Genomic DNA, 26,415 nt, shown 5'->3' with positions numbered 1-26,415 from the left:
ACTTGTTAATTTTTCCTGTGGTTACTCTGGTGACCTACATGCACAAGTCCTCCTGCCAGTGATGCTGTGAGGAAGGCCACACAGACAGACAGCAGTGCAGCAGTGGGGATGGTAGTGTCTGCCCATGAGGTTTCCCTGAAGGAATGTGAGCCAATGCTGACAGTGCCACCCTCCTCACCACTCTTTACCCACTGGGTACTGGGCACCCACTGTGGCGTGGTTTTGCTGTGATATTGAATTATGTCATTCCATTAAGCTATGTGTGTAGAAGACATGTTGTACTGCTAATGTGCTGATACATAAAGTTCAGTTACATTAATGCAATTGAGTATAGAAAGTTTGGAGAGGTGCCAGATCTTAAAACTGAAATAATCTCATAGATTTACACATAGCCTATGAAAATAGCACGTGACTACACGAATGAGCAGTGACGTACTGTTTAAACATTCACTACCTGTCAAAAATGTAAGAATTTCCAAATGCACAGATGGGGAGAGATGCAGCCTCCGTTTATCGACGCACACCGTCTAGAAATAGTTTAGTGTGGCGAGTCCTGGTACCACTCTTGCATAACTGCAGAATTACACCCTGCTGCTGCTGTGTCCCGTGTGGAGCCTGGACTGCCAGGCTTTTAAGAGATTTTCCTTCTGCAGAACTACGTCTGCCCTGTGACTTTGAGCAGTACGATTATTTAAGTCAGTTACCAACGTTATTACGTGCGTATTTTTATTGAAATGCACTGACATCCAAAAAGGCATTTTCCCCCTGTTCATTTCGCGCAGGGGTCTCTTTTGTAGCCCCCAACCCAACACAAAAAAACTTGCAAAATGGGTAAAATAAGGTACTGTTTTGGTCGACAGCAGTGCAGCATCACACATGCAGTGACACATGAGAGGATCGCGAAATACTCACCGTGGTTGAACATTGCAGAGCGAAACCGGTTGTTGCTGGAAAAATGATCCATCTTCAAACTTCCAAGATGCGGCGAATGCCCCTTCACCGCAGCTCTTCCTCGGTATTTCCCTCCTTTCGTGTTTCGCTCCAAGCGCCACTACGGTAAACTGAGTGTGAGCCAGTGCAGTGCCTGACCGGACAAACCCGTCCTCTGCGCGTCTGAGCGAGATCTGAGTGAGACCTGAGCGAGATCCAGCCTCCAGTCCGACACGTGACTCACCGCGCAACGGCGACGCTCCTTCGGCGGAATCAAAACACAAGCACGTGGACGACATGCAGAGATCAGCGTCCTAGAAAAAGTGATTAATTTAAAAAAAGAGACTGTGATTGGCTACTGTGGGATAGCACATGATTTTTATCAGAAGAGAATGTAACAAATGTGGACTGAATAAAAAGCTACATTTCTTTGGTCCAGGTCCACTATATAGGCCTAGAACAAGAGTAGAAGAGAATAAACGACACATGAAGATCACTTGTAAGGAGGAGTACTTTTATTTCCAGCTGTGACAAAAGAAAAAACAGTAATCTCCTCATATTCTAAATGTTTAAGATTAAAGTGCAGAATTGTTTTCACAGCATGTGTAAAAATTAAATAAGACAAAAAATGTTCAAAATAAGTCAACAATCAAACAATCGATATCTGGAAATATAAATATGGTAGACGACAAGATGGAATCTCACACAACATCAGCAAATTCAATTTTCTGGAGTCAGGCTTGTACTTATGGTACATAAAAAGAAATTCACGTTTTCAAATCGTTGGCAAGGCTAGCTTACAACAAAGGCACAGCATTGTTCAGAGGTAACGATCCTTTGCAAGAAGTGCTGCGGTAACATTCTCATTGATCATGACACATCCTCACAGACATCGAACATGCATGATGTGGCTCAGACAGGAATGAGGACTACAGCATGGCTAGAGAGCACAGTTTAAGAAGCCAAAAGAACTCAGCCTATTGTCACATGCTTTGTGTCTTATTGAGCGTCTGAAGTATAACCGAGCAGAGAAACACCTCCAGAATATCACAGCCCTGAGCCAAAAGTGTGAAATGTAAGACAGTTTAAGTGCTCCAGTAAATAAGTAGCATGTAATAACGCAGGGTGTTTACAAAGGATCAGTCTGTAGGCAGCAGGCGGACATAGAAAATCACATCCTCTTGGAAGCAAAGACCAGCACAAATGTTCTTTCTCTTGTATTTCAGGAAACCAAATGCCATCCACAGCAAATGTAGTGATGTCTGGTCTGCTGGTCCAAGGAGGATGGATTTCCTGCACAATTTTACAGATAAAGGCTCCATCAGTGTCTTGCATTTAGCAACCTGAACTGACACAAAATATCTTGATCACAAGTAGCCCAAAAGTGGAAATAAACAAACATGGCTTAAACCAGCCATTTGGTAGTTTAGTGCAAATAAATTACTTAAATCTATTATAAAGATCTAAGCAGATACATATAAACAAATGCTTATTTAGTTTCCAGTCCAGTTTTCTAAAAAAGCAGAACCTACTAAGTTATCATGCAGCTTGTGAAGACAGCAGCAGAGATTTTACAAAGCAATCTCCAATATTGAAATAAAAATGAATGTAAAATGGTGAAAGTGGAAATGTGAAGTAGCATATTTATGAATTGCCAAATAGTGGTGTCATGGACATATACAGTGGTATTTACAGACTGCCTTAATGTGTAAACGAAAAGGGATCTTCCTCATGTGGAGAGCAGACTGAGGACAGATGGAGGACACTATGGCAGGGCACGTGGTGCCAATGCATTCAAAACCTGACGGCAACAGCATGGAAGATTTGATTACAGAATGGCCTTCCCGATTATACAATATAAATTTCTGTTTAGAATAGCCCTCTCTAGCACATTCTATTACGTGTTCCATTAAACCACTCAAAGATTCACTCTGCCACAGTCAGAAGAGACAAGATTAAAGGAAGTTTCTGTTTTTGTCTAACACCTTGTTAAACGCAATGATTTTTGCCCTCTAAGTAGGCCTCTCTCCTGCTGCCTGAATCAAGAATTCTTTAGTCTGTGCCCTTGTAATTGAAGTCAATAGTACTCCTTCAGTCAATTGCCAATAAAAATATGGCAATGTATAATATGTACACATATAAAATATGTTTATAAAATTACTATATATAAAATTTTACAATGTTGCTGGCTGTGCCTATTGTTTAACACTGAAGGCATGACATTTGTACCTTGAAAGTGTATGATTGCTACAGAAAATAAACTAAGGATTGGTGCTGGTAGAGCAGCTGGTCCATGTTGGGACATCATTTTTGCATTATTTACAGCCGTACACTTCTGTGAGCTATTTAAAGCTTGAAAGGGTCCTTAAATGCAGAGAGTTGGAGAGTATCCATTCATTTACCTGCACCAGTGAAGCCACTGCCCTGTCATTTTTCCAATCTGATAAACAAGCCAGACACATCAGAGTCAACAATGCAAACTTACAGCACAAAGTATTTCAAGAGCTATATAATATCTCTTTTCTCTGTTGAGAGATCTTGTATGTTTATGTACATTTGATAATTACAGTAAATTATCCTAAAAGACAGCGTGTCTAAGTGACATGTCCCCCACAATGTTCAGATTCTTTTGGTGCTCTGGTGGCTTTTTGGACCCCCCTGAGACTTCTTATTAATCCTGAGCCTAGATCAGCGACAACATCCTCAAATGGAGGGAACTCATATTAAAGACCCTACTGCCACCAAACACCCAAAAAGCAGCACAACATTGCATTGCCCTCAGGAGATAACCACACAGTGCTCTGAGCTATCTGTTTGGTGATCTCGGACTTGTGTTCATCCTTGTTCAGATCTACTCGGGTTCTTCAGGGCTGTGCAGGCCATTCTCAGAGCGTGTGACACTGTGATTTTCCCAGAAGGCTTTGTGCAGCTGCTCCAGTTCAGAGATCAGAGGCAAACCCATGTCCAAGTGCATCTTTAGGTTCTCCAACCATTCTTCCAGTTTTGTAAAAGCTGGCCTATAATTACAAGGAAATAATTAAATACGAAAATATGAATGTAGTAGCTATTTTTAAGAAGTTGCATCAAATTAACATACCGTTTGTCTGCATCAAGATCACAGCATAGAGCTGCCATTGGAAAGAAAGCTTGGGGACAATCTTGGGGCCAGTAATGTTCAAGAAAGCCAGAGATGTTCAGTCCAAAATCCACTGCCCTTGGCAAATAGTCTGGGTCAGCATTGACTCTTCCGATTATCTGAACAGATAGATTCAGACGTAGATAAGCACAAGAGGAAAGAAGAGACTAAAAAGTACAACTATAACACAATAAAAACAAAATAAAATGATTATTTCCTTACCTCACAAAGCATGATACCATAGGAAAATATGTCTACTCTTTCATCGTAGCTCTTTCCTAGAAAAAAGAAATATCTTTGTGACATTACTGAATACATTTGACATTACACTAAAAGATATTGCATGATTTTAAATATGCCCCATACCATGAATCATTTCAGGAGCCATCCAATAGGGATTTCCTACAACAGTATATCTCTTCCTGCGATCTGGCTTCTTCAGACCTGACAATTTCCCCTTTGACAACCTGTCCTCATGCTTGTCATCCACCATAAGTCGTGCAAGGCCAAAGTCTGCTACAACAACTGTATTATCCTATGGAAAAAAAAAAGAACCAATTTACAGTATATAACTAAACTAGAAACAATTGAATAGAGGCTGCAGTACAAAGAACAATTGTTTTCAAAAGTACAAAGCACTACAGTTTAATAAGCTTGAACAGTGTGTGACACTCTACTGGTGTTTTAAGAATGTCCCACATGCTTCAGCATGGCAACAAAGATCTTTGTGTCTGAACTGTCTACTGTAAGAAAACCAAATCCTCAAAGCAAACAAAAGTGCATTCATATGTATGAGATCTTACCTCTCGGACGAGGCAGTTGTGCGAGTTGAGGTCCCGGTGGATTATGTTCATGGAATGCAGGTAGGACTGCAATGGTAGGGAAGAAAACATACATCAAAGAATTATCTAATAATTTTAAATCAATCTAATCTCCTTATTGTTATTGCGAATACTATATTCTGTACAAAAATCTGTGACCACTAGGTGGCACCAACAAATGCTGTATGTAGTACAATATCTGTAGGCTTTACTTTATTCACCCAGCGTTGACAAATAGTGGATGAAAGACAACTCACCATGCCTGCAGCAATGTCCTTGGCAAAACTCACTCGTTGGTTCCAGGGATATTTGCTATCCTGTGGATTGTAATAATAATAATAACAATACAATGGTAACCCCAATAAAACAAAATAGTAACTAGACAATGAGCATTATGAGGCTTCTTACCATTTTCTTTATAATGTCCCTCAGAGTGCCTCCCTTTATGTATTCAGAGATGAAGTTCAGTCTCTTGTCTTTGTAGAGAACTCCAATGAACTTGAGAACATTGGGGTGATCAAGGCATCTCATCACCTTCACCTGGAACAACAGGTTCAACAATTACATACTACTATTGTGCTTTTACATTTACATTAATTATTAAGACTTATTATTACTTTAGGAAGAATCTTAAGTGCACTACATTAAGCAAGGAGAAGAGACATAAAACATAAATGCATTTCACATACACAAAAACATAAGTTAACAAGTTAACAAATTAGTATTTTAACAATAGCTTCAGAATAAGCCCATAATGTTGTTAATCGCATAACTGAACAAACTTAGCAGTGAATCACTCACATTGTTAATTACATTACAAGATTTATTTTTGTAAAGTTTTTATATTGTCAGTGATAATTACCTCTTTAAGGAATGTTCTTTGTGTTTCATCATCAAAACGAATCAACTCCTTCATGACCATCACCTCCCCAGTTTCTCTGTGGGTAACCTGCAATAAACAGAAATGAGTCAAACCATTAGCTATAGACATACAGGGAATGCCATCATCTGGACATAATAAATATTACAACCAGTATTAAAAGCGCCAACTGCAACTACGCTACCTTTATAGCCTGTCCAAAGCATCCTTTGCCAAGTACTTCTCCGTGAATGAGGTCAGACGGGCGGAAGATGCGATGTGTGCGATTCGAAACAACTCTCAGAGATTCAGAACGATTAATGTCCTTCCTCTGGGACATAGGAGAAGCTGCATTGCTGGAGCTTGGAGATTTGTCAATGCTATAGCTCCGCCTAGAGGACATAAAGGAAAATTCCTACTCTTCTCAAAACCAGTAATGTTTTACTCCAAAAATGGATCATGCTGGCCTGTAATAACTTACGTGACAATACGTGATCGAAAGTTGTTGATGTCAGCATTTGGGGGCTGTGTGATGGGCACAAATGGGCCTGGACTTGGCAGGGGTCCGTCCACCTGCTCTTCAGCATCTGTAGAGCCATTCTGCCCATGGCTGTGAGGGTCATGTTCAATAGTGAGCTGAAGTAGTTGGCTCGTTTCTTGAATTAATAAGTCAATCTAGATGGCATGAATAGCAATATAAAATGAATTAGTCACAAAATAAAAAGAAATGAAAATTGTAAATAAATAACATGATATTCTGTAAGAAAAAGGCCAAGCATGCACAGGAAGTGGGGAAGATTGCTGGTGTTCCAGAAAGGAAGTAGAAAGAGAAAGTGAGAAAAATAAGCCGAAAGAAAGAAGTGTGACTAATACCTCATCCAAAGGAACATTGTGTATTGGCGTCCCGTTGATCTCAAGGATCCTATCTCCAACATGTATGGAATTTTTCACATCAGGACTAATGCATTCTTTGTCGACTCTGATGAAAATAGATAAGTATATATAATAAATATTAATTACCAAGATTATTATTAATGCCTCTGCACAAAAACAGTCCTGAACACACTTACTCTGTGACTCTGAGAGTGTGCCCTGGTTCAGGGCTAAATGCATTGTTGGGACTGAGAGGCTGGTCGATGGCTACTGAAAATCCTCGGCCCCTTCGTCCATTGTTGCCTTCAGCCGAGGCCGGGATAGACACCAGAGTCACAGTGTGTGGGATTCGCGAACATGGAGAGTCCGGGAGAGACACAGGGGTGACCACAGTCTGGTAGTAGCAGTGACCACTACAGCCAAAAACACAGAACAAAAGAGCAGAAGTCCTTTAGACAAGCCACCACTAGAGCTCTACAACAGCCTTCAGCAGATCATATGTGGTTTAACATGAACTTGAAAATGTAATAAAATTCTACAAAAATCAATAACCAATCATAACTTCAAGAAAAAAAAAAAACACACACACAAGGTCATAACTGTAACCAAAAAACAAACAACATCAATTGTGTGACACGACACTAAAATTGTATAATTAATTAGACAGATAGATTAATAGACTGCTAGAGAGATAATTTATCAATCCAGGGGAAAATAGCCATGCATTCTACTCACATTCACACAACACACATATACACAAAAATCAGAGTTAAGGGACATCAAAATTTTATACTCACCAGTAAAGCTTAGATCTCTCTACCAAAGCATATGTGTCCCCATCACCAATGAACGACCTGCAGTTCAACAGGTGAAGCATTCTGGGTGATATTTCTGTTCCCCTGCAACCTAAAAAGGATAAAACACAAGATAGAAAAGTAAGTTAAATGCTCTAAGCACCACACTTTAAAGTTGATGTTGACCTACAAAGAATAACGCAATAACCCAGGGGGCAAATTGTTTTCTATAACCAGTGCAGAGAGCAGCTTTATTAAATAGTTGGAGAAGTAGGGTAAGGCCGGGACACTGTGCTGTTTGAGCTGGGAAATTGATTTTGTTGTTACCAGACCACAGCTTGTGCTTTGGGCAGTTTGCAAACTAGAGAGCGAATTGAATTATGCCCAAAAAGTGAAAGGGGTAATGATCAGATAAATAGCAGATGTAAGCATGACGCTGGTCTCATTAGTCAGGCACCTAAACAGGACCAATAAATCACAGCCTGTCCTCACAGAAGCCTCCCACTTTTACTGTTGCTCATTAAATATTTCTGACCTCTGTAATAATCGATCAGCAAATCGATTAAGTGGCCATACCTTCACATATACACATTGACCCTTTTAACTTCTCCAGGTAATTTTGCATCTCTTGCTTTCAAATACCACCACTCTAAAATCCCAGTAATGGTATGATAAAACATAGACTACAAAGCAATGCAGCAAAGACGCCCCCTAGGGAGTCTTTTTTTGCTTTGAGAAGCAGAAAATTTAGGATGGAGCAATTTGACGTTACCCGCTGCAAGGATCTGCAAGTTAGATTAAGTAGACTCAAGAAAAAGTGGGAGTGGCCATGGCATGGGCTAAACAAAGGGTAATCAATTAAATGCAAAGCAGGGGCATAGAAAATATAGCACATTTTTACCTGTTAAATATTAAAACTTGATATTTAAGCCTAAAATTAAAGGATTATAAATTTTTTACCAAAATACTGAACAGGTTGCTAGAATAACAAAGAATATGAATAAGGTGTTTAATCATGATTGTACTACTAAACGACTATAACACCAAATGCACCGAATGTCTGAAGATTAACAGGAATCTAAACTGTAAAGGAACAATTGAAAATCAATAAAGTCTTTGTGTTCAGCCATATGTCTCCAGGCCTCTCCCAGGAGACCTCAGCAGAACCTCAAACACACACAAACAGACTGACACATGGCCCCATTCTGGCGACTGTGAGGAAGACACTGTACCAGAATATTAATTACCTGCCTTTAACTAATTACACTGAGATGGTTCTGGAAGACCACCCACATCACACCCACATTTTTGTAATAGAAATGTGCTTCTTTTCTCCCCATGTTTGGGTAAGCAAGAACAATAGGCAAAGTCTATCATCTTACAAATGTACTTTTCACCTTACCACTTTCAGCTTTTTTATAGTTTGTTTTTCTGTTTACTAAGGACTTCCTGTTCACTATTTTGGCAAGTGGAGGATGAAACATTTTTAGTAGCCAAGTACCCAAGTTCAACAATAATATAAACATACATTTCTTGACCTCCAGAAGAAAGAAAGCTGAATAATAAGTAGATACTGTGTAAGGAAAATAAACATACAGTTACTTGCATACCTTTTTGACAAGAGACTCCTCCTCATGGCCTTTTCCATCAATACCACACACAATGCAAGAACATAACATATGTGTAACGTATTACATCCCCAACCACACCACACTATTTGGAGAAAAACTAAATACATTTACTTGCCGCTAATCTCAATTAAACCCTAGATACCCACAGAATCTGTTATTTGAAACCAACCAAGCAATATTGATTTTCAAATGGTTTAGACCGGAAGAGAGGACAGCTGGACAGAGATGAGAGGGGTGTCACTGCTATTTGCCAGCCACAAGGGCAGGACTCAGGCTCACCCATGAGACACATGACACTCAGACCAACAAGGCCATTGGACATGCAACAGCTGCTGTCTGTAACATAGTTCTACTTTTAGCTCATCATCTGATCGTTCTATAGCATAAAGAAGACGTTTGTTTTGTTTCATTTCTTAATCTGAACAAGCTTCAATGTGAATGAGCTCATCATCGTGTGACTGTGATCATTATGGCGCCCCAGGGTGACTACGAACTCAACCATGTCCAGGGCTGACACAGAGAGGAGGGGGGTGGGTGCAATGTGGGGGCAGCCAGATCAGATTACGAAGCACTAAAGGGGAGTCCCTGATCTTGATCTAGTCTATATTGTATATATGTATGTATATATATATGTATGTATATATATATATATATAATGTCTGTAAAGTAATTGATCATGTTCACATTGTCAAAGATTTGTTTAATAAACACATCAAACAACTATTAAACAATTAACCTATTGTTTTTGTTACTCAATTTCAAACAGGACAACATTTTGGCAGTGAAAGGAAGCAACATTCTTTTAAAATACAACTATACATTTAACTGACTAATCTTAGCTTTACGCTTTTTAAGATTCAAAATTTGGATCCAGTAAAGTGACATGTGACACCTATGAGCATACAAGCTGACCCCAAGTGGCAGTGTTGTATGCAGAAAATAGAATAAGCATTGATGTTAATATTGTGATTTGTCTAAGTGAAGCAAAAAAAAAAAAAAGTAATAGTACATATTGTAGTCCTCTCTGATTTATTGTGACATTTACTTGATTGTCAATAGTCAAACAAACCCTTTTAGGCCAATTGAATGGGTTTACGATGACAGTTTTATGTTTCTGAGCTGATAAAGAGATGTAAATATAAATATCTTTGAGCTAAGCCATGTGTTCCCTTTATAATTAGATCAGTTAGTTCCCCCTTTTACAACACAATGATGACATTCTTCCACAATAATTTCTTACTTCCTTATGTAATATGCAGAATGAATAATTGTTTGTCTGAAACATAACAATGTAAAAAGCTGAAATCATTCTGCAAGATTAAAACTGTGAAACTGAAAGCAATGCATACATTTTATGTGGAGATGCACCAATACCGGTGCAGGTATTGGATATTGGTGCCAATCTAGGAAATGTTGCTTTATATCGGTCGCTTGATATAGCTATTTCTGCTTCTCATTTAGAATTTATTATACCATTTCTTTGTTATTATAATATGCTGCGAGCTACTGTGTCCAAATAATTTTCCCTGTGGATCAATAAAGTTTGTCTAAGTCCAAGTTCAGTCATTATCCCGTTGGATATTTGACATAAAAAGACTATTTAATGGCTGATATAGGCCTAGGAAATCTCATAATGATTAAACTTTTATTCATGCATAGCTGTTACAACTGTTACAACAGCTGCAGCTGTTGTTGCAGTAGTTACAAACATAAATAATTTCATAGCACATTTGGATCAAATTTGTATTAAGTTAACTGTATTACTTTAAGATGGAATAATAATTTTGTTTTGTTGATAAATGATACAGCTAATCAGAAAAGGGAATTCACCATGCAGAAAACTATTTTTTTACATGACAATTTCTTTAAAAGCTCAACAAAAATACAATATCTACCTTAAACCTTTTTATTAACTATTGCTCCACATTTATTTGCACTAATTTGTTATCTGTTAAAGTAGAGCTATTTTCCCACAGTCTCCTCTTTAGCCAAATGACTTCTTGCCTAAATGAAGAAAAATGACCTCATATCTCCAGAGCTTCGAGGTAGTTCTGAGCGACAACATCAAATTATATAGACTCTGGCTCTATCCGACCTTCTGCTTGATGTACTGATCTTGACAGCTTGTTTGCTGCTGGACTCAAACCAAGTTCATGTGTTACTAGGACAGAAAGTTCAGACAAAATAACATCACACACATTTGTTTTGAAGAAATCGTGTGCTCCAAGTATCAGGTAGTCCCCAAACGTGACCTGTGGGTCAGGCTTTGAAACAAGAGAAGGAATTTCACAGAGGTTCAAATTTAGGGTTTGAATTTAAAAAGAAAATATGTTGTTTGGGCACATGCTTTTATATAAAACATGCACACAACTTAATATTGTAATACATTTTATCAAGGAAATCCTGTTATTGTTTTTAAGTCTCTTTACATATACAAACTTTTTTTTGTCTTCATTTAAATGGTAAAGCTACACTAATTTCTGCATTCACAGGGTAGTTCTGGCCTTAAACTCTTAAGATTATTAACATGGCAAATAAACTATGTTTAACTGTATATTTATACCCAGCATGTTGCAGCTTCAGCAGCATGAGAAAAGGCTCTGTATTAGATATATAGAGCAGTACATTGTGCCCTTCTGTTAGGAAAACCCCTTGTGCCTCTGACTGTACAGGGCACAGTACACACATACAAGACCAGCTTCAGAAGCAGTGTTAATGTATTCATCCTCTTTCCTCATCTGTCTTCCTTGTGTCAAATGGAGGAAGCCACACAGAGCGCAGCTAGTGCTGGTGGTAAACACAGATATGAGTGTGCCCTGACTTCAGACCTGACAACAGAACATCTCTGAACGCAGACACCACAGTTGACTACAACTTTTATCTGAAGGAGAATGTGTCCTAAAAATAGCAAGCGTGCCATGGCTCATCAGTTTTTCATGACAAGAACAAGAAGTAGGACAAACGAAGCACCTCACAGTTGTCTCACCAGACAGTCCACTGACCTACTTCAAAATGACAAAACACAGCACCACTTCAGCAACTAGTAGAGAGATGAAAATAACTATTCAGCATCAGCACACATGTTAATCCACCACTTGACACAGTCTGCTCCCTGCCTACATGCCGGTCAACCTACAAAGTGTCTACTACATGCATATCACAGCATAGCAGCCTACCTTCTTCTCCCGTTTCCACAACCTAAGACAGCAGAAGCTCCAGAAGAACAAGTCTCCCACCATGTCAGCGAGAGCCTACCTCAGTCTAGTACATTCTAGTGCTGCCTCTGCCCCACAGTCACAACAAAACACTAACAGCGCTGAGGAGGAGAGCGGAGCAGCCAGTCCACGCCTTTGCAGCTGAGCTCATCTCTGAATCAATGTCACTCCCCCTGCTTTGCTCACCCCCACCCTCCTGTGTCTTCCTCCCCTCCTCTTTTACTTTTACTATGACCTCATCGCTTCCTGTTTGGCTCCGCCCACTCTTGCACATGCGCCAGCTGGCTTTTTTCAGCCCTCCCACTTTAAAATCACCAACCCCCCAAATGCGTTAAATGCATTCCTTTCTGCACCTTCTTTTGGCCCCAGTGCACCCACATTCCAGAGCTCAGAGTAGAAAAAATATGGGGCAGCCACATTTTTTCCACTTCCCCTAAATAATGTTTCTTACAAATTGTGCAAACCTTTAAAAAAACAGAACAAAACTATCAATACATAAACAATTTTCAGAATATTGTGCATAAACTACAAAACTAGAACTATTAAATTACAAATCAGAAAAAAAAAACTGCTAGAAGATTTTAGAAAATAAAAATATTGTACTTCAATATTAACAGTATTGTATTGAAACAGTAACAGCTACTGCATCCAAATAATTTCCTTTGTGGATCAATCATTTTGTCTAAACCTAAGTCTTATATTCCTTGTCCTTAATATGACTGTTAAACTATGATCTAGTTCTGTAAGCAGTTAAAAAGCAGCAAACTGCTAAAAACTGTGCCCATAAGACCTCCTGGGTAAAATGTTTTATTTCTATTATTGTGTTTTATTATCTCTATATAATGAATACAATTTTAATTAATGATATCCTTGGTTCTTTTTAATTAAGAGGTCTACAGTCAATCCATCCTCCATCAGTAAAATCATGTTAAGCTATATTTTCTAAGCTTAAAAGTTGGTCTTGTATGTTAATGTTTGAGCTTGATTGATATACAGTCCCTGACAAAAGTCTTGTCGCTTATCCATTTTGTAGAAACAAAAGCTTATAACCTGACTTTAAATTAATCGATTGGTTTTAGAAATGTCTCATATGAAAGCTAAAACCCTCCCAAATTATGCACAATATACTAAAATAAATTTGTTTCACTGAAGAAAGATTGATCGTTTAATGAACACAGAAAGGTCAGATTTTGGCAAGACAAAAGTCTTGTCTCCTTGTCATATGATGCACCCAATCCTAGATTACAGCCTCACCTGTGATCAGTTACTGATCAATCAATTAGTGGGTGTGTATAAAAAGAACCCCAGCACACCAGACCTTCACATCAACTCCAACTTGACCTCTGACAACATGCCTAAGATCCACCCTGAGACCAAAGCGTTAATTATCAAGAGGCTGAAGACCAGATCCACTGCTGAGGTGGCTGACACCTTCAATGTATCTCAGCGTCAAGTACAAAGAATAAGAAAAAGATCTGAAATGACTGGAGATGTTTTTGACAAGCCCAGGTCCGGCAGACCCCGCAAGACAACTGCTCGAGAGGACTGTTTGTTGATTCGAAAATCCAAGGCCAGCCCCTTTTCCACTGCAGCAGAGCTCCACCAGGCCTGGTCACCTCAAGTCCCTGTGTCAACCAGAACACTTTGTAGAATTCTGTCTCGAAATGGCCTCCATGGTCGAATCAGTGCACAGAAACCAGCACTAAACAAAAGGCAATTAAATAAACGTGTGGCCCACAGCCTGCTAAAAGGATGGACACTGGAAAAGTGGCAGAAGGTGGATTTCTCAGATGAATACTCGGTCGAATTACATCACAGCCGCCGCAAATATTGCAGGAGACCTACTGGAGCCCGCATGGATCCAAGATTCACCCAGAAAACAGTTAAGTTTGGTGGTGGAAAAATCATGGTCTGGGGTTCCATCCAGTATGGGGGGTGTGCAAGACATTTGCAGGGTGGAAGGCAATATCAATAGCCTAAAATATCAAGAAGTATTAGCTACCTCTTACATTCCGAACTATAAAAGGGGTCAAATTTTGCAGCAGGATGGTGCTCCATCACATACTTCTATCTCTACATCAAAGTTTCTCAAGGCGAAGAAGATCAAGGTGCTCCAGGACTGGCCAGCCCAGTCACCAGACATGAACATCATTGAGCATGTCTGGGGTAGAATGAAAGAGGAAGCATGGAAGGCAAAACCAAAGAATCTTGATGAACTCTGGGAGGCATGTAAGACTGCTTTCTTTGCTATTCCTGATGACTTCATCAACAAATTGTATGAATCATTGTTGAACCGCATGGATGCAGTCCTTCAAGCTCATGGAAGTCATACAAGATATTAAATATGGATCTCACAGCACCACTACTTAATTCACTGACGTTATGCAACATATTTTTGTATTTGAAGTAAATTATTTGTTCAATTTTCTGTAGGCGACAAGACTTTTGTCTTGCCAAAATCTGACCTTTCTGTGTTCATTAAATGATCAATCTTTCTTCAGAGAAGCAAATTTATTTTAGTGTATTGAGCATAATTTGGGAGGGTTTTAGCTTTCATATGAGACATTTCTAAAACCAATCGATTCATTTAAAGTCAGGTTATAAGCTTTTGTTTCTACAAAATGGATAAGCGACAAGACTTTTGTCAGGGACTGTACTGTATTTTTTGCCACATTGCCCAGCCCGTGTTGCATATTGTGGTGATGTAACCCTTTCTCTTCTGTCATTCTTTCCTTCCCCTCTTTATACCAGTGGTGCATGTTGTCCCTGTCTCTGAAATGTCCCACACACCAACTGTTGCCTGTGTCCAGTGCTGTGTCCATTTGAAGAGGCAGATATTAATAGATGGTCAGATGCACTCAGGGCCTGCAGGGCTCAAGTGCTTTACATTAAACAGAGACAGACCCAGGGAACGGAGGCGGCCAGACACTGACTGATTAAGTTATACTGGAAGTTAGTTGGAGGCTACATTAGTAACAATATCACAGACGCAAAAGGAAATAACAAACAAATAACAAACTGACAACAGATGATCAGTGACTCTGACTTAATTTTTTTAATATGATTGAGTAAACAATCATTACATGTTTATAAAGAAAAAACGTATGTCATATGCTGAATAAACTAAACTGGCACTTAGGGGAGGGCAATAACATAAATGAAACTGAATTGAGTATAATATATATATATATATTTTTTTTCCTTTTTAATGCAACTCTGCTGAAACATATATACAAATACTAATACCTTTCCCTATCCAATCCTTCTACTAGTCAAGGTTCAGAGATATATTTTATATTATATAGATTCAACAAAGCTGTATTGAATGTCTGTATGCTTGTGTATGTCAGAATAAATGCTAACATAAACTATACTTGTGTCACAATGTACCACCAGTGCAATACAAAGTCAAAAGTGAAACTGAGCACAATGACATCAGGGGTAGCTCAAACTTAACAATGGAAAGAGGAAATGATCTTTTGGTTTGTACTATAAATTATACCTGACCTATAACAAGAGTCATAACAACTTTAAGACTGAACTATATAATGACTATAGCCCTTGCAGGCAGCACTGGTGTGTATAAAGATAAAAAGCATATGGACCACCCCAGGGACATGCACAGCAAAGACGGCCTTTATTTTCATCATGGATTAAAGAACATTTGTGCAGACTGACCCACTGTTTATTACACTAACAACTTCAACATCACCAGCTTTATACTACAATAACAACAAGGATCACAACAATAAACCAGTGAATAATGATTATATAGTAATTTCATATTTCATTACAATCAGCCTGGCTTTGAAATGGAAACCCACCTCTCTGTGACACGTGGCAAATGCTGTGGGAGTATGGGACATTTTTAGGATGTGGGACTTTCCATTGTTGTGGTTGCTAAACAAAATATATATTTCACCCACTCCTCTGAATTTTGACTTTAAAGAGGTCAGAAGTAATAAATGTGTTATCCTTACCATTAGATATGTAATGGGTTTGTCTGACTTTTAAATTCTAAAATTAAAATCAAAACTCAAATTGAGAGACATTACAAAAGTGAAACCAAGATGGGTGTCTTTTGCAATGTGACAAAACAACATGACTTCCAAAACACATACAATAAAGAAAGCAATATGAACCTACTTAGGTACTTTCTCAGATTTTAAAATTACAGAAGTAAACAGATAATGTGGATATGGAAATATGGGAAATGCCTGGTCCCCCACGATCAGAGATGTTCTAGTAATGTTTTGGCCATGTTTTGGGAGAATTTCTTGCCTCACAAATGCAAAGACTCATGCCAGAATGAAATCACCCTATTTCTTATACAAATGGATATCAGACTGGTCTCCACACCCTCCATTGCATCTCAAGCTTGGCTAAATGATTGTGCAATCAGTTTAGTTTGTTTCAGTGACACATGTGAAACAAAAGAGCTCTTTGGTCACTTAGTTTAGTGCTTCAATGGATGATTTTTCAGTGACTTTCTTTGCATTTATTTTTCCTATATGGACAGACCATGTATGTTCCTGATTGGGGAGATTCCCAGGTGACCAGACTCACATGTTCGTAAAGTATTGTACAGAGGAAGTGTGCATTAAGGATTCTAAGGGAATTTCTGATTATGTTTTTAATCATGTGTGTGAGATCATTTCAGCAGCTTTATGCGTGACTTTGGATAACAAATAATGAAACTGCAAGACCAGGGCTGAGCATGTGTCATACGATTTACATTAGATCAGTTATGGTTAATTCTCATTTGAAATCTAGATTTCAGTTAGATTTATCCATATTAAAATCCATGTCACAGTTTTTTATGACTATATGAAAGAGAATTACTATCACATTATACAAATGTATAAGGCTTGGAGGTTCTGTCCCAATAATCAAGTTGTGTGGTGACAAACACAAATTAGGCAGTTAAAATAAACTTGCATTGTTATGTTTGGGGTGACATTCAGGCCTGCTTTCTATTCGCTCCATACTTTCCCCTCTCCTTTTGCTGAGTCACTGCTCCAAACTGCAGGTTTTACTGACGTGCATGTGCATCTGTAAAGGGTAAAAATAGGACAGTGTTCCATCTTGGTGCAGGTGAAGTTGGAGACTTTAAATGGGTGTGGCGTCCTCAGACAGCTGACCTTGGTCTGTCTGTCTGTCTGTTAATGCCCTTTACAGCAATAAGGCTTGATTGAATGTTAAATTTACTGAGGTGTAACAGTCAATCTAAGCACAAGGAGAAAGAGGAACTGCAGTATCCTCCATCTCATCCACTCTATCCTCCTGCTTTGAGGCATTATTGAGATTGAACTGCACAGAGCATACTGTATAGTGTGAGTGAAGAAAACACACACTCTGCAAGATGTGCTCAAATGGTGGCTGTTCATCATGACTGTGACACATGACCCTATACCACCAACAGGCCCACTGTCATTCCACATGCTTTATGGTCAATAAATGGACTCCACTTGGTGGTTCCAACACCCTCATTGTTTTATAGAAACACCTGGGCTGGACTTTATTAGTGTGGGGAAGGAAAGATGAATCTCCAAAACAAATAGTAGTGATTGTGGGGAATTTTGCTTTGTCACCCTGAAAATTAAATCAAGAGCAAGGAGATGGAACTGGCTGTACAGATTACAGCAATCATCTTGTGATATTGAGGTCATCCAAAACACTTCTCTAAACTTTGCACACTTTTTTAACAATTTATTCTGTTTTTGTCTTTTAGAAAACACATACTGCTACTGACCTGTTCAAATATGAGGGATTCCTAGAGATGTTTCTGGATATAGTTTCTAAGGCATTCCTTGTTTTAACTAGGACGGGTGCCTGGGGGGTCTCAAACACACATTCACCGTATCAAAATTATGACTAACCTGGGACTAAATGCGGAACTAAACCTGGACCAGACCAGGATTAGACCAAAACTTGCATAAGACCAAATAATGTCTACATGAGCACTAAACTGGGCTCAACACAGGATCAAATCTGGAAAAGTGTGAACACACCCTACAAGTGTCCACTGGATATATTTTTCCAACTGCATTTTGACCCAATGCTGCCTCACATCATATCTACCCCTTCTTTCATATTGGATCCAGTTTTAAGGGTTTGCCATCACCTGATAACTGGGGTAGTGGGTGGTTGGTTCAGGCTTTTTTCTTGTACTTAAATGTATATCAGTCTATAGCCACCATCTGCAATGCGGGACCCAGTGTCATGATAGACAGATCTTCCAACTCTTATATTTTCTGGTATCGACACTAGTGACACTTACAGACTCAAATCTATTCAAATTACTTTGATGTGATAAATTAAACATTGCCAGACAGCACACAGTCTCCTCACATTTGCCCCTCTCTAGTTGCAGGAGTAAATGGCTAATTAACAAATGGAAATACTTGTGTACTGGAAATAGTTGTATTTTGTCTGTTCTTCAAAGCAAATCTCTCCATGAATGAAAGTCTATTGTTCCCTGGGTACCTGCTCCTGTTACTCCAGTGCTCGGACCTACACTGGAGGTCTGTAAAACTATCCTCTCACTGGCACACTGTCAGTCTCAGGTCTGGCACCAGCCCACAAGCTTGTATACACATTTGTACTATGGGCTGATGAGAGAGATGAAACAGTAACATGAGTTTGATCTGCAAACAAGAGAAGCAGAGGGGGGTGAGCAACGCATGCACCCTCTTACCATGATGAGGCCAGTCGTGATGGGGTCAGTGCAGCCGTGGCACAGCTCTCCAAATTTGGCCCAGTAGTCCTTTTTACAGAAGAGCCGTCCATCTTTCTCATAGTACCAGTGGGAGAGCGATGCACTGCACTCACAGCACCTGCAAGACAAATACACTTGAAAGGATAGTTATTGGATCACAGCCTATTTATATTATATCTAATATTCATTCTAAGCATTACAAGTATTTTCCATATCATTTATTTTACATAAGATGAATGTGGATTTTTCATCTAGCTAGCCCAAAAATGACAAGTACAGACTCTAATCATGTCAATTATGGGGGTGTTTTTGTGTTGACAGAACATTTTGTTAACTGTGTTTGTTTAAAGCCACATAATGACACTCTTTGGTTTAAATTATAGTTTTCATTTAAATCTTTGCTGAGGCATCACGCAGAATTACATCACAGCAAAACACACTGCCAGCCGAGTGACGATTTTCAGTTTGTTTGAGCAGCATTGAAGGCAAGGTGTGTTTTTGTATGTTTTTCAGGTCAAGGCAGCGTATAATGTTGCCACATAGTACACATCTCCTTTTCATCCATCACACAGCAATATTTGATGTTCTAATAACTAAAAATGTGTCTTATTCTAAAAAAATCCACATAGCTAGCTGCAATAATCATGAAAGTTGCATAATAAATATTCAAATTTGCATAAAAACTAGGATGCAACGATAGCCAATACAATATAAATTCAGTTCAATGCACAGGTCAGTCCTCCAGTGTTAATCCTGCCATACTTTCACAGACACAGAAAGGCCTCAAGAAATTTGTAAATCCTTACTATAGTGTAACTTAATAGTATTTCATGTTTATTGATCATTAGCATAAGAATAATAGAAGAAACATCTGCTTTTGCTCTTCTGAGGCCTAAAACCTGTTGAAATCGCACTGATATCATGATAAAGATATAGAAAACCGTTTTGTTGCATGCATCATAGAATCTATCTGTAGGTGCATAGCTAGATTAAACAGCTCAAGTGCTAGTACTAGATATCAGCTGAAAAGTTTTTTTTCATGGCCAATTCCAATACCGATGTCCAGTAAGCTCTGCTGAATGCTAACATTTTTGGACCAATATTTTTTGGGTCGATATTTTGGGGCCGATATATAGGGCTGATTCATCATTTTCTCCAAATTAGACGAACCGAAAATGCAAAACAAACGTAGCCATACTCTAACTTCAATAGTGCAAACCAATGAGAGCTATGTAGTCACATTTTGAGCAGTGGCCTCTTCAAATTTAAGCATTGAAAATAAAGTTAAATGTCTTTTCTTTACTCAGGTAGTCCTAATTTAGGGTCAGTAACCAATATGATAAAAAGTGCATATCGACTAGTGTATCTCTATAGCCTGCAACGCAAATGCAACAATTTATTTTAAATATAGACTACAGAATCATTAAAACTGTATACACCCAGTTGTAACAAGTGAGCATCCCGTTGTTGTTTCAGATGTGGAAAGTTTATAGTTTAAATTTGAACTTGGCCGAGGCTGCTCCTATAGTTCACTTTGCCACTGCAGCACTGTACTCAGAATTTATTTATGAGTGAGACACACCCATTCTCCTGTGTGTTGGCATGCAGAGCTCCCTCCTGCCGCTCGATCGACCAGGCAAAGCTGCTTAGCTATGCACACTGTTTGGGTGAAGTGGGGGGCACTGGGCGGAGGAGGAGGAGGGGGTTTGGAAATGGGTCAAAGCTTTCAGAAGACGTCTGCCACAGCGACCCACTCAGCTGTCTCCTCTTCCCTGATAACCAGCGCTGTGATGATGAGGCTGTGATCCCAAAGCTCAGAGAGGGGAAGAACATCCTCACAGTTGAGAGTGCCAGCACCATAGATATTGGGAAAGGCTTTACTGGCTCTCGGGAATGGGAATTGTATGCTTTCAGGGCAGATTCTAAACCCCAGCAGCAAAAGGACATCTCAGCTACCGTAGTCTCTGCTGCACTGCATCAGTAACTTCAAAATATGGACATAGCAGATTGTTATGCCATGTGCCTTATTAATTTACCCGTTATTAAAAAAGCAATAATTTAATGTGAACCAATAATCAAGTAGATTTCTCCATGAATTGGTTAAAGCAAGTTCAAGTTTCTATCCTATGATTAGTGCTGACTTCTACACTTCGCAGTTTAAACTTCAAGTGTTTTATTATGGCTGCTGTTGCGTGACTGTTCATCAGTGTAAGAGGATTATGACTAAGTCTCAGCTTGCCCTGCTATGATATGACAAAAACCTACTGACACACAATTTTAAGATTCTCTAAAAACATTTTCTCAAAGTGAAGAATTTAGTTCTATAAAATTTGCATGGGTTGCTAAAATGCGATTATTGTAATTTCTGAAAAAGATGATCTGCTGAGAGGGAGAGGAGCCAGGGAGATTTTAGCTGCTGTAAAACTGGAGTAGATTCCCCCAGGATTCAGAGGCCGACCAATGGCAGCAGGGATCACAGCAGGGCAGCAATGTTAGTAAATCTGAAACTGACCCCTTCCTGTCCATATCCCTGATGGAATTAACTCAAAGTGGGAGATTTACTTTCACAGGTCAAAATGGAGGAGTGTGGCCTCTGTCCTTTGTCATAGATGCTCTTTCTGCAGTAGAACTGAATAGTTTATAGCACATAAAAATAAATGTATATATATCTTATCTTATATCTTATATTTTGGTTGCTTGCTGTTTATATCAGTTGTACTCAGTAAGTTTGCAAAAATCAAACTGGATTTTAAAGAAATATGTTTTTAAAGGGCAGTGAATTCTATTTATCATATGGACAGAGTGACCCAGGTCAGCCTCTAACGTGATTCATTTGTCCCAGTCGATGACACTGAGCCGATAGTGAATGAACAACTGCTAAGTGAAAGGAGCAGAGTAGACTCCCAAAGGAACTGCTCTGCTCCAAAGAATAAATATGCTAATACATCGGATCAGACGAGACACTTGAGTAAACAAAAGGCACATTCCTCTAATCTTTAAGGACTTCAGGCTCCAGTCCAGACATTTCATCATTTTGAGAAAACTTTGGCTGAACAATTTTAGATAAACATCTCACTGTGATTAGATGAGACTTCTTATAATAGTAGGATTTTGTGCAAAGTACATTTGAGAAACTAAAATATGAACTGCTAAAAAAGGAAAATAAGTTGTTGAAAGCTTTTCTTTTTAAATCAAATCAAAAATTGAGATTGGTCAATGAGTAAAAAATAGTGATACATTTTTTATCATATTGCCCAGCTCTATATAGTCCCCAAAACATGGCATGTGTTGAGAGGATTTTTTTTGACTCAGATGAATCAACATCACAATAAGATAAAATCATTCTGTCAAAATATATCATCAGGACATCAAATAGGATCACTTTAGCTTCATCTAGATCAAGTAAAAATCTCATAGTCACAGGCCTTTCACAATCTAAACAAGCTTTCGATTAATCAATAGACAAAAATATAGTTCCCCTAAAAGATAACATTTTTCTTGCAGTGCAATGCCAGCTCTACCACTTTCTCCAAAACGTTTACTCCTACAATAACTCATAATGTAGTGCACCATTTAATCATTGCATAAACAGAGCCCATCAGTTCCAAAGAAGCCACTCCTCTGCACTTCCCAACAGTGAGAGCTTGAGAGCTACTTCCCAAGAATGAGAGCCTGAACCAGCCTGTGCTAGTCTCCTTGGACCTGACTCCTGTGCCAAGGTTAAAGTGAACAGCGTGCACCATGTGTCAAAGTGTAATTTAGTGACGCACAGGCTGCCACTCCCCCTACAGGAAGCAGAAGGACAGAGTCATAAGGAAACAGTGGGAGCGTCCCAGAGAGGTGAGAATTGAATCAGTACTGACAGAAACAAACCTGAAAGAGGTACCTGCCCAAACAAATATGCCCTACCAACAGACACCTATTTTCACTATTAAATATCAACTGCTCCATCAGTCACTGCAAGCAAAAGGGCATCCAGCTTCTTTTTTATCTGTAGACTGAGTAGACAGGCCTGAAATCAATACACCAATATAGTGGTATGTCTATGTCCAGAAGTCAAGGAAAATCTTGAAAAACGCTCAGAAGGGCTGCACAATATATTGCAACTGATTCAAAATTGCAGTTTGAGTTGGTGTAATTATCAAATTATCAAATCCCAAAGGTTGCAATTATTAAGATAATATAATATCTCTGGCAAAGAAGAAAATATGAACAAATGTTATTGTACCTCTAGTTTAGACCTCTACTAACATGTACTTAAATTCATGGGAAACTAGTATTCGTTTATTAATTTATAGTTCAATCTTTTCTCAAATTAGGCACATCTCCTGGACTCAAAAAATATGCACACTGAACATTTTTAAAACACAACTTTGCCTGTATAACAAAACTCATATAAATGATAAATAAGACAGCCTAGTCAGACCAGGATGTGAACAATCACTAACAGCTCTAATGAGTGAACCTTGTTCTTACCATCTCACAAAGAAACCATTTCAGTACAATAGTTGTCTCTACTGACTCCTTGTGGCTGGGGTTATTATGAATGTGCTATGGATGGTCCTGGTTAAAGATGAGTTCAGTCCTGATTTAGACTTGCATTTGCATTTGTTTGCTCACAGTTTTTATAGGGTGTGAATGTACAAATGTCTATAACTCTCACACAAGCTCAGCCTGTCCTCCTTTAAAATTAAGCATCTCAACAGAGTCATATCCTATTATATCACAGAACCTAAACCTTAAATCCTTTCTAAACCTATTCTATTTTTTATTTACAAGAAACAATTGTATGGTTAAAGAGTAGGCTTTATTTTGCACATTCACACATCATCAGTTTCACTCCTCCTAGCGCCCCTGTTGTTGGTGCCTCCCATTCATGATATATCCCCCGAACCCACCTCAGTTCACCATGGTTACCAAAAATGCCTTTGCGATGATGTCACCCCCTAAATAAAAGGCATTACTTCATCCATGTATATTTATTCTACACTCTCTGTCTATTGGACGCTCAAGACCCAACAGGAAATGCCTTGCCCAATCAGGTGCTACCCTCAGTCCCATCTGACCCAAGCAAAAACGAGTTTATCTACACAAAGGCAGCATTTGGGCATGACGTTTTCAAAATGTGGTATAAGCAAATGAATACGAGTTGTGAATTTTAAACAGAAATTAATCACAGTATTTAATTCTGGCTCAGAACAGTGGACAGCATCTCTTTAGTAATTGGGAAATCTGGCAGTGTACAAATGAAGGAACACCAGCAGCAGTTTCCTTTGTAACTGTTGAGCCAGCTTCACTGACAGTCTGGAACCTTCTCACTTGTTCCACTGTAGCCAATGATAACAGCTCTGGAATCTGTTACAAAGTCTATTCGTCTACTGCCATTCTTTTGGCTTAAAAAAGCTAATAAATGGAGACAGATATGCTGGTTTTAACTATTTTTTTTCTTGCAATTTTCATATCAAAACAAATAGACTTTTACAGTGTTACAGGTCTACTCAAATGAGGATTTATTAAAACATCTAATCATAAAATGCATTCTTAATTTTTAGTTATTGTGAATATTATAGAGGACAGAGGAGCTCATTCTCCAATAGGCTCCTACAGCTCTACTCAAACACTGAGAGATACAGGACTACATTCATACCAAACTCCATACAACTGTACAACAACTCACCCTTAAGTAACAGACAACCCCATGTCCTGTCAATCATCATAGCATCTTTACCCCGTTTTATATTTATATATTTTATTTTTACTTGCACATATACACACATGCACATATTTATTTAATTATACAATTATTTGACATCAGTCTCTTGTTATTTCTGATACTTATTTAGAATTTATTGTAACACTTCTCTTTGTTATTACAATATGCTGTGAGCTACTGTGCCCAAATAATTTCCCTTGTGGATTGTCCTTGCACATCTATGAACACCAATTCAAGGTCTAACAGGAAAGGGATCTTATACACAAAGGAAATTTAACCTTTATTTTGTCCCTCTAATCGCACATGGGGTTACAGGTTTATTCTGCAGAATGACACAATGTAATTTTCAGAGTGTGATGGAAGTATTGTAGCACAAGCCAGAGGTCACATCTTAGGGGGTGATTAATCAAAGAGGTGCCCTCTGGGAAAGGTAGGAGCAGCTGAGATAACACAGGCCTGGAGAAGCAAGATTTGGGTCTGAAACATAAAAGATCCTCCTTTATACTGGTACTGGTAATTATGAGCAAAAGTTTTCAAAAAATTTATCTTTGGCACTATAAAATAGGTTTAGGGTCAAAAGGGGAAATGGATCTCCTATGTTCAAAATAATAGTGGTGTGAATAATGTTACATTATTTATGTTCTTCTCCCACAGATTATAAGCTTATATTACTTTATTTTGTAGCTGTTTTAATTCTATGGTAAAGCCATATGTTAGAGCTGGTAGGTTAGTCATATGCTTAACCTGAAGCCAGTCACCCGCACGTGTGTCTGCATGGGATAGTGGTGACTGGTGTCTTTGGGGAAGTGAGAGATAATGAAGAGGAATCGGTTTAGCAGAGCAGACTTCATCAAGTGAAATAAGATATGACAAGTTAATATGAACACCAGATCAACTTATTGACCTCTCTTGACAAAGTTACAATCACTACAACTACTATTACTACTAGTACAACTACAACTACTACTACCACAACTATTACAACAACTACAATTACAACAACTACAACTACTACTACTACTACAACTGCTAATACTACAACTACAACAACTACTACAAGAACTACTACTAATATTGTTATTTTAAAATGTATATAAATATTTCAAAATGTATTAATAATTCAAATTTGATTTTAAAACTTTAAAATCTAAAAGTTATTGTAATGAAATACAAACATATTAATAACAACACCACTGAACCTGAATCAATATCAAAGCCAAATCAAACAATTTTATTCTGATGAGCACTTACTTGACAGTGTCTCTTGCTGACATGGCTGTGCTGGGGTGAGGGTTCAGTTGTGACAGTCAGCAGCTCTATGAATGACCTGCCCCTGTGTCTGAGCCATCACCCACAATACCTCAGTCCATCCTCCTCTGACAGGCCTCACCACAGTGACACTGCTCTATCTGAGTCCCGCCCAACAGTCTGACTAGCAGCACCACCCACTGCACTACCCACCTTCAGTTAAATCTAATCCAATTTTTGCCCTCTTCTTCAGTGCCTGGAGTGGATGATCTGATTTAACAAGCTGTTCAGTGACAATAAGATGAGCCTTCATATAGAGACAAGCTTCACCTTTCCTCTCTCTATCTATATCATTCATTACATTACATGACGTTGCATTATTATTGCATTGCCTGTTCAGATGATCCTATACTACATTATCACAGTAATACTTTTAATATGGAAAATATATTTGATGATGATATGATAAGGTATAAA

General features: G+C 38.6%; 1 protein-coding gene across 1 annotated transcript; it reads right to left on the bottom strand.

The window, feature by feature from the left end:
* Positions 1-1,423: 1,423 nt before the first annotated feature.
* On the bottom strand, positions 1,424-26,094 carry limk1a (LIM domain kinase 1a). Its single transcript, XM_055166801.1, is given in 16 exon segments — positions 1,424-3,947; positions 4,028-4,185; positions 4,289-4,344; positions 4,433-4,601; positions 4,870-4,935; positions 5,145-5,204; positions 5,296-5,427; positions 5,750-5,836; positions 5,952-6,138; positions 6,228-6,421; positions 6,620-6,725; positions 6,817-7,032; positions 7,417-7,483; positions 7,486-7,525; positions 18,957-19,095; positions 25,942-26,094. Coding segments are annotated over 16 exon segments (1,866 nt in total). The 5' UTR covers positions 25,965-26,094; the 3' UTR covers positions 1,424-3,781.
* Between the last annotated feature and the right edge of the window lie 321 nt (positions 26,095-26,415).

Source organism: Boleophthalmus pectinirostris, unplaced genomic scaffold (genome assembly GCF_026225935.1).
Source record: "Boleophthalmus pectinirostris isolate CB_2022bp ecotype Guang Dong unplaced genomic scaffold, ASM2622593v1 HiC_scaffold_9, whole genome shotgun sequence".
In the NCBI taxonomy this organism is placed as follows: domain Eukaryota; kingdom Metazoa; phylum Chordata; class Actinopteri; order Gobiiformes; family Gobiidae; genus Boleophthalmus; species Boleophthalmus pectinirostris.
The sequence above is the reverse complement of the archived record's forward strand: the minus strand, read 5'-3'. Positions and strand labels throughout refer to the sequence as shown.